The sequence below is a fragment of the Sipha flava genome, unplaced genomic scaffold (assembly GCF_003268045.1).
Source record: "Sipha flava isolate LNK unplaced genomic scaffold, YSA_version1 307_pilon_pilon, whole genome shotgun sequence".
NCBI lineage: Eukaryota > Metazoa > Arthropoda > Insecta > Hemiptera > Aphididae > Sipha > Sipha flava.
The window spans coordinates 524,074-541,443 of NW_020272984.1; the positions used below are offsets into that span (position 1 = coordinate 524,074).

General features: G+C 32.9%; 2 protein-coding genes across 4 annotated transcripts in view; one reads left to right on the top strand and one right to left on the bottom strand.

The window, feature by feature from the left end:
- LOC112686428 (cell wall protein DAN4) overlaps positions 1 to 10,373 on the top strand; it is a 63,520-nt gene extending 53,147 nt beyond the window's left edge. For all 3 annotated transcript variants that reach the window (XM_025558688.1, XM_025558689.1, XM_025558690.1), the window contains exons 4-7: positions 2,090 to 2,279; positions 2,500 to 2,618; positions 2,943 to 5,830; positions 8,823 to 10,373. In XM_025558688.1, coding sequence (XP_025414473.1) covers positions 2,090 to 2,279; positions 2,500 to 2,618; positions 2,943 to 5,830; positions 8,823 to 9,228 — 3,603 coding nt within the window. In that variant the 3' untranslated portion in view covers positions 9,229 to 10,373. The remainder of the gene's footprint in view (positions 1 to 2,089; positions 2,280 to 2,499; positions 2,619 to 2,942; positions 5,831 to 8,822) is intronic.
- A 6,350-nt stretch (positions 10,374 to 16,723) lies between these two features.
- LOC112686366 (spidroin-2-like) overlaps positions 16,724 to 17,370 on the bottom strand; it is a 9,088-nt gene continuing 8,441 nt past the window's right edge. The window contains exon 6 of the mRNA XM_025558598.1: positions 16,724 to 17,272. Within this exon, the coding sequence (XP_025414383.1) occupies positions 16,862 to 17,272 (411 nt within the window). The 3' untranslated portion in view covers positions 16,724 to 16,861. The remainder of the gene's footprint in view (positions 17,273 to 17,370) is intronic.

Genomic DNA, 17,370 nt, shown 5'->3' on the forward strand with positions numbered 1-17,370 from the left:
TTTTTTCTTTACTTTTACGATGCAACGGGTGAAAACGTTAAGCAGTAGACATGTATTCACACGCGATTTCATATGCACATCATTTACTTCCTGTTGACCTACCACTGCGCAGTTGATTTTCGGTGTCGATACGACGACACGACACGAACCTGACGAGAGAAGTTTTTTATCGCGAGGGGATGATCACGCGTTCTCAATCGTTCGATAGTCTTCGGAACGCTGATGTCGTTTCGTTGTGTCCGCAGACGAGCAACGATGACGCGTAAGGGCACAATCCTTACGTCCTAGTTTTCGAACGATTTCGACGTTTCGATTGTTTATGCGTTACACATTTTTTCTGATGTGCATTAATTTTATTTCTTATCCACGCGGCGCGTCAATTCGTACGTTGTTGATTCGACCATTCGATTGTCCGTAAATATTTGTCATTCGATTCTCATTTTCGTTCTACCGATGTTTACAGCTTTCTGTCGGTTAAAAAGACCATTTAATATCCGTATAGGTTCGAACGAGCGTGACGTGTAAGCAGCATATGTACATTGTATAATTTATGTATAATGTATGTATTTTCGTATCACGTACCTACTACAAACAAACAACGAAGCGTAAACAGTTCACGCGATGTATTCTATCTGCTCGAACGTTTTATACATTCATTAATCACACTATGCAGCGCAATATTTGCGCGTTTAACTACTTGTGTGAAGTTTGCCCCCCCCCCCCCAATTTATCATATTAATACAAAACGTGCGCCAAAAATTAGCAACTAATCTGGAACTATTTGCAATGAAAGTTTCATAATTTGAATACAATATAATACATCTCTAACTTGGGGGGGGGGGGGAATTTCACATACGTCGTTCAACTATTCTAAACTAATAATGTTATTATGTTTATTTTTCGTACGTTATTAACGATTTACAATGTCCATGCTTTCCTTAGAAGTATAACACTTATATTCATATAATATAATAGTGTATCATGGAATGAAAATTAGATATTGTTAGGCCGATCGTTTGTAATTTTGTACGATTAACTTATTAAAATATACTCAAATTTGATAAGAATTCAAAAAAAAATTTTTTTTAACAATTAAAAATTATTAATTTGGAGAAATCCAGGAATGACCTACATCATTAATGACAAACAATTTACTAGTACAAAGTAAGTAATTATTTTGACTGAGAATTACTACAAGTGTTTAAAAAGTACATAAAAATATTTAAATTGCATCACGCTTTACTGATTTTATTTTGTTTTTAAAACGAGATTAATATATGCAATATACTCGACCATGTTAAAACGGGTTTTACATATCTTATATTTAATGTTTGTAAACTAATTATATATAAAAACTTTATTATAAAAAGCGAATAAGTTTTACTTGAACATAAGGTTAGTTTATATTGATTACAGTAAATCATATACAATAATTAATGCCACATCTTCATTAAAAAATGTACGATCTCAGTGGAATAGCATTTTCAATAATGATATCATCGATGTGTTATTTTAAAAAAAACCAAAAAAAAATAAATAAATATTAATGAATTTGACTGTATTTAAATCGTATTAAATACACAATATTACTACACTTGGTTTGATTCCGAGGACAACCCCTCAAGTTACCGTCACCTCGACCTGTACGGATGAAACCGAGTAAAAGTTTGAATCGGATAATAAATAAAGCATCGCGTAGCATCGACGTTCGTGCGAGGTCTCTTAATGCTACACATATACTATTATTATTATTATTATTTTTTTTTTTTTAACAAACTCGGTTCCCATCGGAGTTCTTACCTTCTCCCGGACGATCTGAAGAGTTATTGGTTTGTCGTGACTAAGTAACCACCTCGCGGCACGAAATCGTCCCAAAACAGCGCAATGTTGATTCAAGTCCGATGGATTATTTCTTTTCTTTCTCCTCTCCACCACCATCGCACATCTCGATCTTATGGATTTTATCAATCGTTATTTATGTTCTCGTATATATATATACGAATATATGTGTGCGTGTATATATATAAATATCCTATCATGTAGTAAATGACATGTTTTGATCGAAAAATAACAAAACAATTTGCTACAGGTCAAATTACCGATACCAACCAAGGAAACCCTACCGCAAGTAGCTGAAGTGTTGAAGGCGGCCGCGTACTTGGACGATAACGATGGATTGGAGAAAAACTTTGAAGGACAGCGGAACAGTTATAAGAGGTCGCCCAGAAAGCTGGGAACCGATGCTCTGGACAAGGGTTTGGAACAACAAGAATATCAAGGTATTTTATACGTCATCATCACGTATGATATAATTATCATTTTTATTATTATAAATTATTACCATAATTTCAATTATTATTATCATCATCATCATTATTAATTACTACTATACTTTGTCATATTGTCCGCTTTGTTGACAATAAGAGTATAATATTTTGTACAAACGTAAGTACATAACGGCGTGACTAGAGACGTTAATATATCCCATGTTTGTTGTAGGAGTAGTGGGTCGTCCCGGCGTTGACTTTCCAATACTGCCTTCAATACCTCAAACGGATTTCAGTTGTAAGAAGGTGAAGAAACCAGGATACTACGCGGATCCCGAGACCGACTGCCAGGTATAATATAATATTACGTATTTGTAGATAATTTACTTTTGATTCGTTTGAACGCAGTTATTTTTTATTGTTAATTAATTAACTGCAATTGAAATCACATAGTAAACAGTCCAATGTAACAAGTTATATAAATTTGAAAATTAAAATTATCCATAGTGACAAACTGAAAAATCAAAATACTTTCCTTACGCATAATTAGTATTGCAATCGAAAATAATTAATCTGAATGGGGTTTTTTTTTTTTGGGGAGTTTCTCACTGTTAAATGCCTATGATATACGCTCAATTCATTAAAAATAATGTTAATGAATTTTTTTTTCTTTAGGTGTTCCACATTTGTGACAACGGTAGAAAAGTATCGTTTTTATGTCCAAATGGTACGGTTTTCCGCCAATCGCATTTGATTTGTGACTGGTGGTTCCGAGTGGACTGCGAGAGATCAATCGAGTTGTACGAAGAGAGTGCGGAACAACTGGCGTCTGACCAAAGAGTTTTTCGAGAACGTTCAGAAGCGTTGACCAAAGCCATGTTGAAAGTACAGACAACGCAAAAAGCAGATGATCGCGTTGTAACGGAACGTTCATTCGGACCGAGCACGACAATTTTCAATTCGGAAAGCCGGCTGCCCGAACGGGCCAGATACTTCGATGGATTTTCGAGGGACGAAAACCAAGTCCCCGCTGAAACGGCTTCATTCGTCGGCAATCGATATCAGAACAATTTCAATAACAATTTCCAGTCCAAAACGCCTGTAAACAACTGGAACCAAGGTGACTTCCAACCCGATAGTTATCGAACACAAACCTCACCGACGACCGCTCAACCGACGTGGAACCAACAACACGGTGCCAACAACAATTACCAAAGCAATTCTTATCAAGCTCAGTCAACGGGTGCGCCGGCGCAGGCCACTTGGAACCAAGCTGCCAACGGCAATAACTATCAGAGCAATTATTATCAAACCCAGTCCACGACCGCAGCAGCGCCTGCCTGGAACCAGGCAGCAAACGGCAATGGTTACCAGACACAGTCTACTACGGCCGCGCAACCGTTTTGGAACCAGGTTGCCAACAACAACTACCAAAGTGGGTCATATCAAGCGCAGTCATCGACCATTGCACCGCAACCGTCCAACGCTCAGCCCGGTAACAATTTCCAATCCGATTACCGACCGCAGTTCACCGCAGACGGTCAGTACGTTCAGAACCAAGTTGTAACCGGTTCGCAAACGACTTATCAGCAACAACCCACTACCGCTGCCGCGTCGCAGACAAACTGGAGTCAGGACAGCATTAACTATCGACCTGAAGGCTATCAGACCTCGTCTACGACCGTTGGAGCCCAAACCAACTGGAACGGCCAAAGCACCAACAGTTTCCGGACGGAAAACAATCAGTACCGTTCGCCGACGACAGCGCAGACTACCGTTTGGAATCAAAGCAATAACTATCGAAATCCATCCACGACAGACGGAACCCGGACCAACTGGGACGGTCAAGGGGTCAACGGTTTCCGAACGGAAAACTATCAGACGTCTTCGACCGTGACGCCGAGACCAGTGGCAGTGGGCTTGGACGAGCAGGGCCAACAAAAACGGGTGACGACCGCCGTGCCGCAAATCGATTGGAACCAGGCGGTGAACAACGTCCAGACAACCGGTTACCAGCAACCGGAATCGGTGACGACGGTGCAACCGGACTGGGGCCAAGAGTTCTCCGATACCGTGCAGCCGTCACAGCAGCCGACCACGGTAGAGTACGAGCAGACCACGCCGCCGGCCAAAGAGAGCCAAGTGCTCGCCGAATCCGCTTCCTTCGTGGGCAACTCGGCTCGGTTCAATTTCCGACCGGAGAACTATTACGCGCAGACAAACCCACCACAAACCTCGTGGCCGGCCACCAGCTCACCGTTAGCCAATGACTATTCACCGAGCGGCGCTTTCTCGTTCGTCGAGTACCAAAGGTCGCCCGACGCGCCTGTCGCCGGAAACGGCCCGACCCAAGCCCCACCGGTCGCTACCGCGGTGTTCGATTACAGTAATTCGACGTCACCGCCGTCGTCCGGCGAGACGCTCATCCCGAATATGATCAACTCGTTGCAAACACTGACCGACAACAATCTGATATACGACCTGGACGGACAAAACGGTTACCCGTCGCAAGCAAACAACGACGACGATTTGAATTCCGTGGCTGTATATTTCAACCGGTTAAGTACTCCACAAGCGTCTACTATCGCTAGCGATCTGCAGTTCAATGATATGGAACAAACGTCTAGATCGTATTCCAACGGTGTCAGTTCTGCTGGTCCCGTCGAGGCTACTACACCGATGGAATCCCTACACATACCGGCGGTTTTGACGCAGAACACGAAAGAAGCGTACGACAAGCTCTTCAAAAACGACACTAATAAGGAACCGACCGTCACTATTGCGTCATCGAACTCCGGTACAACCACTACGCCCAGACCTAACGATTCGGCAAACGTTGGATTTGCTCAGGGATTGAATTTAAACCGTTCGCCAGCAGAGTTAAGGGAACTCGCCGCGGTATTCACACGTGCTCTAACTTCGTACTTGGACGACCCGGAGAACTTCCGTAAAATACTGGCTGAGGTAAGGCCAACCGAACCGCCGAGTGTGAAGACTACCGTGACGGAAGAACAAGAAGTCTTGGACTTTTCGGATGACTCGAAAAGCCATCGGAGTAAGCCAACGGAACCGAGCTCAACGAGTCCGAATTTGGCAGCCGAAATCAATCACATGCCACACAGTATTAATGCGCTGGCCGACTTGTCGACCACGATTCCGCAATACACGTCATCACCGTTAATAGACATCACGTCAAAGTATACAGAAATACCGAACGTCGCCGGTCTACAGGAGTATTCACCTCCCGAGGACAGCGAACAGTTACAAGTAGCCGGAAGTCAATCGTTTTTTTCAAGCAGAGATAACATCGTTGAGACGGCGAAAACTCTCAAACCTGCGGCAACCTCTACATTAACATGGACAGTGTCACCTATAATAGACACTGAACCGGAAGTAAAAGGTACAACTCAATCACCTGTGTACTTCACTACCACCGCGGAAAATTTAGAAACTACCGTCATTGTACAGAGGGCTAAAGAAATGTTCAGCCATTTGAACGCATCTGACGCTGGGATGTTGATGAACGTTATGAATACTGCTCAAGCTAATGATACAGTTAGAAGGTAATAATAACTCTAATAATACAATCATTAAAATAATATTTTACTATCGACTAGATTCGATAAAATTATAAATAATGCAGTGTCGAACTTACACATAAAATAAAACTACACGAACAAAAATTATTACTTTTTATATTATAATACCTGTAGAAGTTTTTTTTTTATTTTTATAAGAAATTTACAATCTGTTCTTAACTAGAAAAATAAGCGGATATACGTCAATAGATAGCAGATAATTGATAGCGGTGAATTTATAGCGCGTAAATTGATCGCGAACAACTTTTAATAGCATGAAATTTTATAGCACCCTAAAGAATTAAATAACCAAACAATTATTAAAAAAAAATATATTATAATAATAAATATTGCAAGCCATAATTAAGACTAAGCTGCCTAAAAATATTATATCTGTAGCTGGAAATTATGTACTATGCCTCTTAGATTGTCTTTAATTGTTCTATTTTCATAATCTAAACAAATATTTTGATTTTAGCACTCCGATCTTTAGAAATTTTTTGAGATGGTGGTTGTATCCCAGCAATATATTGCTCTATTTTCATTCTATTTAATTGCTCCTCTTTTTGCAACGCATTTATGAACTTCCATATTGCTGAGTGCGATGTGGAGTCCAGTTTCTTGAACGTGACGCCATACATTGTGATAAATGAAAAAGTCCATCATTATATTAAGTGGGTTTAGATTAGATATTAATGATTTTAAAGCTTGAAACATTAATTTATATGTATTTTCATTTTTATCGGGTAGTAAAATACACGCAGAAGGAATAACAATCGAATAATAAACAGCATTAATAGTATAAAGTTGTTTAAATATTTGAGGAGCATATTTCTTATGTCACAAAACCAATCATCACAGTTAACCATTAATTCGAGGTTCCGTTTTGTACAGAATAATAGAATTCGATTTGTCTCATATCTGTTATCAAATTTTAAAAGTTGCTCACCGTTCTTTGTTTTCATGAATCGGTGTGGAAATTCAAAATTAAAATTTTGAGGATTATTTGGGACTTCTAAACGAGAATGACGAACTCGCCGAACGGTTCTTTTTAAATTTGATACGTTTGGTAATTGTCCTGCAACTGAAACAGATACCTTAATTATAAAAATAATATTAATAATAATAATAATAATAATAATAACATTTACAGAAATAATATAGTATGTACCTGAGAAGCAAGTGTTCCAATGACTGAATGCGTAGAATTAGATGTACATTTTTCATTTATTTTTATTTAATTTACAGCAATTTTAACTTCAATTTGAGTTATATCAGGGACATGGTTATGGTCAATTTTTTTTGAAATTTTCTAATTATCGATATCACCAATAACATGAACGCGGCTTCGACATTTATTTTTAAAACGTACGCATCTCCATATTTTCTTTTATACTCCATTTTTTTCGAAATGGTACATAAAACCTCCATAAACTAATATATTTGAACCTCTTTCACTTTTTATATATTTTAAAAACATTTTAAAATTACTATATTATAAAGGTAATTGTTAGTAGTAGTACTGTTGTATGGTGTTGTACCGACTGACAATTGATATAGTGTATAGAATAGGTATTAGTGTCGGTATTAAATAGTCTCATTATCTATATTGCCCATATTATTTTAGAAAGTAATATGAAGTTTCCGATTATGATATATTTTATCGGTTTTATTTGGTTTTTTGGTTTTTTTTGGTTAATAATTGTTTGATTATTGAATTCTATACGACGCTATATATTATCAAAAGTCGTTCGCGATCAATTTACGTGCTATAAATTGACCGCTATCTATTATCGCGCCATCAATTATCCGCTATCTATTGACGGGACTCCCAATAAGCAAATGTGCAACCTGTAGAAGTAAAAATAAAAGACGCATACTAGTTGCGGACGAAATTATTCAGGTCAATATTAACATAACAATTGCGGACACGTTTTTCGTTATCATAATACTAGTTGCATACAAAGTTTTTTTTTAATAAAAATATTTATAAATTACTGTTATTATTTATTTATTTTTTGTGATAGGTTTTATAGTTTTTGTGGCAAAAATTTTTTTGAAACAGCCTGTATAAATCATAATCTATTGATTTCACCATTTGAATATTGCAACATTTGTTTGCTAATAATATCCTTCTTTTCGACAGTTCTTTTGGTTCGTTTTAAATTTTTTACAGCAGTACAGTTCATTTTAGTATAGCTACCAGTCTGTACTTCATTTAAGGATCGATCAATTGATATATATTAGGGTGGCGCGATAAAACATACCATTAATACCATTAAGTTAAGCATGGAAACTTTCACAAGCATTTGTGGTTCATGAAGTAGATGAAGAAAATTCTGCTCATATTTCTGGAGAAAACTATACATTTTTCAAAGACGACAGATATTAAGCAAGCACGAGTAAGGTTGTCGCTAAACTGATTAAACATATTTTTTGACAGCCATCTCAAAAGCACCGGCACAATCTTAATTTTGATAAATAATCAGTCCAATAATGTCATAGGGTTATATACATCGTCAATATTAAGTAGTTTATCAGTAATTATTATCAGTAATTTCCCAACGTTTGGAAATTTGTACGCAATTAGTATGAAAATTTGTGTCCGCAAGTCGCATGGTTTTTATGGCTTTGTCCGCAACTAGGAAACACCGAAAATAAAATATGATTATAAATGAATGGTATAAAAATACGTTGTCGTAAAATAAATTATTGATATCTAACAATTGAATTATAAAAACAAAAGAAGTATTACACTTTTTTCGATTTAACGAATATGTGATAAATTGTATTTTTAAATCCACGTGCGTTATACCACACCAATTCGAATTGTCATTAGTTTTATCAATCTAATAAATATAATATAATAAATATAATAAACCCTGGGTATGTATTGAATGTGACTGGGTATTGATTGGCCTGTATAGAAATAAAACGTTCCCAGCGGACAGTTATTAACGTTTCTTTTGCCTTACAGATTAGTTTTACTGTTGGTCAACGACCCAAACAAGGAAAACAGCCCGGAGCAGACTAGAAACAATATAATCGAAGCACTACTAGACAACAGAGGTTCTGATAAAGTATACGTCACCTCGTCGTCGACCACTACGTTCTTACCGTCGTCCACGTCAGGAATTCCATTCGGCCAGAGAATACAGGAAGATGGCTCACCGGTTTCGGACGGGCAGTACAAGAAACCCAGAAAAGGAACTAGGAGAAGGGTCGTGAACAGGAGCAGATCGCTACCGGTCTCTACGACACCGATGATCCCGAACACCTGGCAGGGAGCCAACGACGTGGGTCCTACACTGGGTACCGACTCCGATGCTCGAGCAGTTGAACTCCTCAAGTCCCTGTATTCGATCGCGTCCAAATGGTCGTAATCGGACGTGCAACCATTGACGGATTTTCCGTTCTGCTTGTGTCATAACCATGTGCAAATCAAATTATTTACGAATCGTTTTTATAATTTTAATATCTTAAGTATTACGTCGTGTAATCTAATCGGGATTATAAAAGAAAAAAATGTACGTAGAAGTCTATTAACGGTCAATATTATTTGAATTTTCTCCATGGACACAAAGTGTCTCGATAGGGCGTTTGCGAATATTCAGCACAATATAACACAACAATGTTATCTCTTGAATAACAATACAACTGTAACCGTTTTTAATACTTGATATTTCGTTAAAATTAACATTTTTGGAACAATATTTTTTAAACAGTATTATTTGTTTATTCCGATTAATTAGTCTTACGTTTTTAAGTTACGTAATGTGTTCAATCGCAATCATTTTTCGTTATTTATTAATATCCATCTTTTCAAAACTAAAACTTTAATTTTTACCGTTAAATTAGATATTTAAAGCCAACCGAAAATTAATATACTGACTATAAACTTCAAGACGTGTAAATAAAATTCGATCCTGGTAAGGTTTAGAATTTATCATTTTTCTCCTCGCAAACAACGTAACAGTAATAATTATTTAAAGCATTCTTAGAAATTTCCAAAATGAAAAAGAATGATCACCACCTGAGATAGCGTGGAATCGATGAACGTTCTGTTCAAAAAATCAATAAACCCAAAATTACTACGCAAATCCCAAAATCATTTACCGTTAAAATTAAAAGTGTAATTATTTTTGCATTTATATTATCTATTTATATCGTTAGTTATTGTACACGCACACGTCTAGTTATAATCTGTCATGTCTATGTGGTATTAATGTATTCTATTTAGAAGTAAGTTGCCATCGCCTAGTACAGAATATTATTAATAATTATAAATGTCTCGGCAATACGCATTATGTAAATTGACTCTAGTCCTCGGCGAATTGGTGTGTTACTGTTTTAGAATTAAGACTTTTTCGTGTCTTGTACACGAAATTATATTATATCATTAATTTGCTAATTGTAATTTGCTCATATATCAAAATTAGATTTCTGCTAAGATTTGATTTTCAATTTGATTATTAACTACATTTTTAGCAAGTAGTTTACCAATGTTATATTATATTGGATGGTCCAATTTAAAATTACTTTTATTATTTATCTTGCACTCAATTTTTTTTTTTTTTTTTTTTTAATACTATAAATTAATACTTTTATCTTTATTAAGTGTACTCAGATTTCTTGCATATTGTACATTAATAGAACTGATTCAGTAAAGTATCCTGAAAAACAATCAAAATACTTAATTTATTTTACAAAAATGTCCAATTTTATTCATCAATATTTCGTTGTAATTCTTTTTAACCCTTAATATAATGAAAATATTAAGGAATTCGTTTACGTTTTACTTTTCTTCCCAGAAAAATCTTTGACAATCCGTATAATCAAATAGAATTATGATGTATTTTTATCCTTTTTTTTTTATTTTAGAAATCTGAGTATTCTAATATTTGTATTATTATAACTATTTTTTACGTAAAATTAATTTACTTAGCTTTTTGATTTTGACTAACGTCGAATTGTTTCAATTTTCACCATAGCTTCTGATAATATTGTATTGTATTCCAATAATAATGTGTTTTTATCACTTTTACGTGTAATATGTGTGTTATCAATCGTTTAACTGTTTAGCATATTTATGTATAAGTTGCGTGTATACGTGGTCGTGGTGCAACGTATACAGTAGATACTTAATTACACGCGTATCAACTAATTCATATAGATATTATAACAGTAATTAATTTTATATTTTAATTATTCACTCAAGTTAACATTTGAGTTCATTACATGCCATGTAATAATGTTATAGCATTATGTCTTATGTAAATTGCATAATTTGTAAATAAAACAATAAAATCATTGTGTTAATTCAGTAAAAATTAAACTTGTGGTACACATCATTGCCGGACTCAGCAGGGATGCAGGGGGTGCAATGCACTAAGGTGCTTATTTGTTTTGCTATTCCGTGCTCTTATTTTATATTTATTCATTGTAATTCATTCAACGTTAAACAGCTTTCAATAGTTAATTTATGAATCAAAATGTCTAAACGTTTATTTGAAAGCGGTGCAATACTTGAAATATTTCATTTTTGAAAAAGGAGCTATTTCTTTATGGGTCTCTAAATGGTATTTGTACCCCAGCCTTCCGAGACTTAGATCCGGTACTGGTGCTTATTGCGTACGACTTTGTACTAATAATAGTGTTATCCCTCGTCCCTAAAACACTGCGTGTTATAGTGCTCGAAAGCATGATACATAAAAATCAGTGCCGATAGCAATAGTATGCGAATAAACGAAAGAAAAAAATACCATCTTTCACGAATAACTCGTGTTAGTACTTAAATACTAATATTTAGTTGACTTGAGCGTTAAAATAAGTATGATAAATTAAAAATTTTAATTTAAAATGAATAACCTCCGAAATTCTAATAAGATATGAAGCATATATTTGACTTGAATCGACATGTGTTCAACATATCGTCGCCTCATTTCAAGATAGCAATAACTCAAAAATATTCAGAATTTAGTTATCTACGTGATATTATTTGCAAAATTACGACAATTTCAATTCTATGACGCAATAAATTTTAGTTGCATTATTCACCTCTAGAGGTCGTTTATTTCATTCTAGAATCAATAGTTTCATAATTTGAGTTATTGCAGTCTTGAACTGAGGCGTCGATATGTACAGCCGTTGTTTTAAGTCCACATATTTTACATTTGTACATCATCATGTTTTTTTGAGTTACTGTCCCAAATCAAATAAATGAACACTGATAAAATGTTTAGTTATAATTTTAACATGTTGATTAATAATTTAGTTCTTAACTTCTAGTTTTCAATGAATTCAGTGATTTTCGATAGTATTTATTTAAATCACTATTTTTAGAAGCTATACCAACCGACACCAACCAATTACAGGTTTCTATATTATTATATACATTATCTATTATATTTATGATTTATATGTATTGTAATAATAAATTAATTTTACCACTGCGCATGAATTGCGTCCCGACAAAGTTTAATGACATATAAAATTTGAAATTTATCCAAAAATCAAACATTTTTAAGTCTGTATGATATGATTAGAACTTAATGTGGGGGGACGCAAAGAAACTCGGTCCCTTTACCTGTTGCAGCGCTTATAAAGCGCATCCCCTTTAACATTTCTTCGAAAAATTTACTGAGACGCTCTAATAATCATAAGCAACAAAATAGTTGAAAAATTAGCTTTGAAATTTACTTGATGCCTTTAGATATTAAACAGTGTTCTAGAAAAAAAACTAAGTAACTCATATTAAATATAAATTATAAATTATACACTTATATATATATGTGTGTGTGTATATATATGATTTTTATTTTTATTAAAAGATATTTAAAATATATTATTTAAAACAATTAATTTATACATTTTTACAGCACATGAATATTTTGTGGAAGAAATTGTTCACTAATAACATCTTAGAATAAGTATACATATTTAAAATTAATCACCTTGTAATTTAATGGGAATATATGGAACGTTGAGAATGATATATGGATCAGAGTCCTTCCTGCCCTTCTTCACCACTTTAAACCCTGGACATAATCAACACATAGAAAGTTAATTAATAATATCCTAGACAATAAGTGAATGATACTAAAAAAATTCTAAATGTTTACTTCAATGTCGCGTATGAAACAAACATACAAAAATAAGCATAGATAAAATAAAGACCGATATAAGATCTTGACTAATTTTGATGAATTATATACATTATTTATTTATTTATTATTTCTGTCACAACTACGAGTATAATAACTGAACTACTAACTGTGGAAAATCATTTAAGAAATTGTCCAACATTTTTTATAATTGTGATGAAGTAGGCTTGTTATATATTATTATATTATATATTATATATTATTATTATAACCAGGCTTAAGCGAAGCTTAAGGTTTTGAAATAGTTTAATCAAAACTACTAACTGTTATATCCTGTTATGTCAAATGCGTTGTTTTGTTCAACATTGATTATATTAATTGTTAATTTATAGATGTATGAAAATTGTTTATCGTAAATAAGAATAATAATAAAAAAAAAATTAAATATGGAATAGATTAAATAGCAAATACATTTACTGAGAAAATTCTCCCAGACAAAAGTGTTCACTGTTATGCCATCGTTTACATTGGTCAACTAAATGTTATCGGAGCAACCATCTAAACGGCTGTATTCATTATTAAGAACAAAATAAAATAAAAACGCTTATAGTAAACGGCATTGGTAGTAGACCAATGATATCTCCATAGAAATGTCTACAACAGGACATTGTTAGACTTTAAATCTCAAGAATAAAACGGTAATTGTAAACAATTTATTCGAATCCTTTATTTGCTACTTTATTGCACGTGTTATTATTATTATTTTTTTATTGTCAAACGTGTTAAAACATTTTTTTTTTGTTTGCTGAGTTCCACAAAACATTACAGTTTTTGTAATCCTCTGTTAAGTCTAATGTTATTTGCTTGTTGCAGAATAATCTACGTCTACACACTAGTTGTTATTGCTGTAATAACATTTCTTTGATGTTGGTAAAGAAACCGACTAGTCATCGGAGTGGACGAGCTGAACCGTCGTACAGTGGTCCAAATCGTTATTTAGGTTGCCAAAAGTCTATTTTTAGAATTTAAAATTTATCAAGTAACACTAGTATGATATGATAATAATAATATGAGTAACAACTATGCATAATCCATATCTTGATCAAGAACTTTAAAGATAATGAGGATTGTAAAAATAAGTGTGAGTATGGTAAATTATTAATTGAATGTTGAACAACTTATCACAACAGAGTTACGTGTATCGTCGTACACAGGTATTTCAGAATTTTTTTTTGTTTGTGTATACATCAAGCATTAAGTTAATTTTTTCTTATATTAAAAATCAACTAGTAAGGAGTAAGTCATTCAATTATTTTCCAATATAATATATAAATTAAATGTTCTTAACAATGTAATATGATTTTTATTTTTTTACGTAATTTTAATTGAAAATGGGATTACAAAAAATGTACAATTTTTACACAACGATAATATATAGAAAACATGATATATTTGTGTAACCTTTAAAATACATAAGATTTATTTGCTTTTAATTGCCTGTGCATTTATAGTGTTTTTCTTATTTAAATACTTTCAATGGTGTAAATAGTGAAAAAAGTATTCCCATTTCAAATTCTGTTATTTTCAACTTATTAAGAAAAAGAGTACTACTTAATCTACAAAATATTAAGTCCAGACAGTATTTATACTATTGATTATACGGAAAATATCAAATGAATTTGAAAAATATTGATTTGAAATGATTAGATCTAATATTTCGTTATATCTTTGGTTTTACATATTTACAAGTGTCCGTACAATTTTTATTCATAATGCGAGTGTAGTAAATAATCTGCTTCTACTTATAGATATTTAAACAACTAAAAAAAATAAAACTGGTATTTTATCAAAAGTATTAACTATTCTAAGGAAAATTATCAGAAGAATCAGAAGAATGTTTATGGGCTATGAGGATTATGAGGTTTATAGAGAGCACACAAAAAATTTAAGATTACATTCAAATACAGATTTGTTTAATAATTTATCAGTTTCATGTGAATCACTAGTCTTCACTATTAGAAATATTCTTTCTGTCAATAAAAAAAAAGAAGCCAAATTATGTCAAAGCTTTACTAATATTTGTTTTAAGTTTAGAAGAAAATGATACTGCAGAATAATTCCAATTCTAACACTGAATAAATATTTTAATTTTAATTTTTTATTACATATTTATTATAAAAATAATTATTTATTTATATATTAAATATATTTAATTATGAGTAGACTTATTATCCTTTTTATTGTTAAATATAAACTGGTATTCTACATAAAAATATTATAAAATAACTATCATTTTTTGTTTAAAATTAAATTTAAATTTAAATTTACAATTATAAAAAAGAAAATTCCGATATTTTAAATTTATTGAATATCTCAAGCATTTTTACAATAGGGAATCGAAAATTAAAATAAGATCAAATTTTTATTTGTAACTCTCGAAAACATAGATTAGTTTGTATTTACTACTTATAGTAATAATTAATTAAAAGAAGTTTATATTAATTTCCGCAAGCTAAATAACAATTCGGACCACTATGTATCGCGAATATTATGGAAAACTCGTCCACGTTTGAACATTCGACGTTTTGTTAGGGTTACGTTGCACATTTTATAATACCAGAACGTTCAAGGTGTTCACACCTTAATATATTGAATTAAAGGGATTGGAAGCTGTAATTTTCTATATCTGTCTACCATACATGTAAAATAGTGATACAGATTTATTTACTTTTTAGAGTATCGATCAAGCCAGTGATGTGATAAATAATCCAAAGAAAAAAAATTTAAACTCGTCATCAAGTCCATTTTAGATCGAACGTCTAAATATTTTTTTTTTAATTTCGTCCTCCTAAATTCCAAATATAAGAGAATTAAACAAATTAGAAATCTAAAAATCAATAAACGTTAATTTTTTAATATCTCGAATACATTTTAAAATTGTTGTTAAGTCGATTTAAGGAATATAAATGACGAATTTGGGTTGAACGGTTTTCAGATTTATTATTTTATCTCTAAATTTATCGATGGTATGCAAATACATTTTAATTGCTATGTTTTGTACGTGTAATACAGAGACTATCACAGCCATATCCCCTAAATAAAGACTTGTTTATACAATTCACGGCCCATATAACAAATACAAGTTGTATTGGCATTAAAATAACAAATATCTAATATCTAAATCATCAAATCGTTTAGTTAAAATCTAAAATATTTGAGCCAATAAGAATTAATTATTAATTTATATACTTATGAAAATTATTAGTTGGCATCAATGACTTTCAAATTTGAATAGGTGTGTGCATATGATACATTATACATTAATATTATTCAAGTTATAATTGGGGCTTTTAAAAAAAATAACGAGTGTACATATTTGCAAACTATAAATAAATTTATTTTTATGTTGTTCACATTGTTTATTGTAATGGTAACATAATTATCGATGTATGATTTAATATTATGATTTAAGACTAATATTATAAAAGTATAAAAAGCAAAAGTTATTAAGATAATAATATTTTGTGAATATAAACATGCGAATTATGCAGTCACAAAAAGCACTCCTCATATTATTGTTATCGAAATACATTTAGATGGAGTGCTCGTATTTGATTTTTATAATTTTATGACAATGGTAAATTTGTTTAAATTTTTATAGCCTGTTATTAAAAATAATAAATTTTATTTACATATTATTTTACGAAGCTTAAATTAAATACTTTTTAAAATACTGCGGTATAACATTTAGACAATAATAATGATTCTTATTTGGCAGTATTTTATTTTTAAACAAGCGGAATAAAATATTATGGTATTAATAATGTTCAATAACAAAAATTATATAAAAGCCTAAGTCTAGGTAATAAATTTGATAGTTAAACTAAATTATGGCATTTTTGAGCTTCGATTATTATTTTCTATAAGGTGGCAAGTATTCCCTATCGGGTACCGCTGGCTTGTTGTAAGAGTTAACAAACTGTTCATCAGAAGATGTTGATCCTGGGTATGAAGCTATAGTTGGTGATGAACCTGGTAAAGTTGAGCCTGGACCATATGATCCCACCGAACTTCCTTGACTTGGGTATGGTGTTGTGCCTACACTTCCGAATGAACCTTGAGAGCTTGGTCGACCATTATTGCTTGCACCAGAAGAAGGATATGAAGATGGACCTTGTGCACCTGGGTAGCTACCTGGACGTTGTCCTGGGAAAAGTGCACTTGTTTGCGATGGATAACTTGCTGTTGGGCCTTGTGCACTTGTCTGTCCGGGATAGTTTGCAGTTGGTCCTTGTGGTCCAGACTGTCCTGGATAGTTGGCGGTGGGGCCTTGTGAACCGGAAGATCCAGGGTAGTTGGCAGTTGGACCTTGTGGTCCAGATTGACTTGGATAGTTCGCACTTGGTCCTTGCGGTCCATATT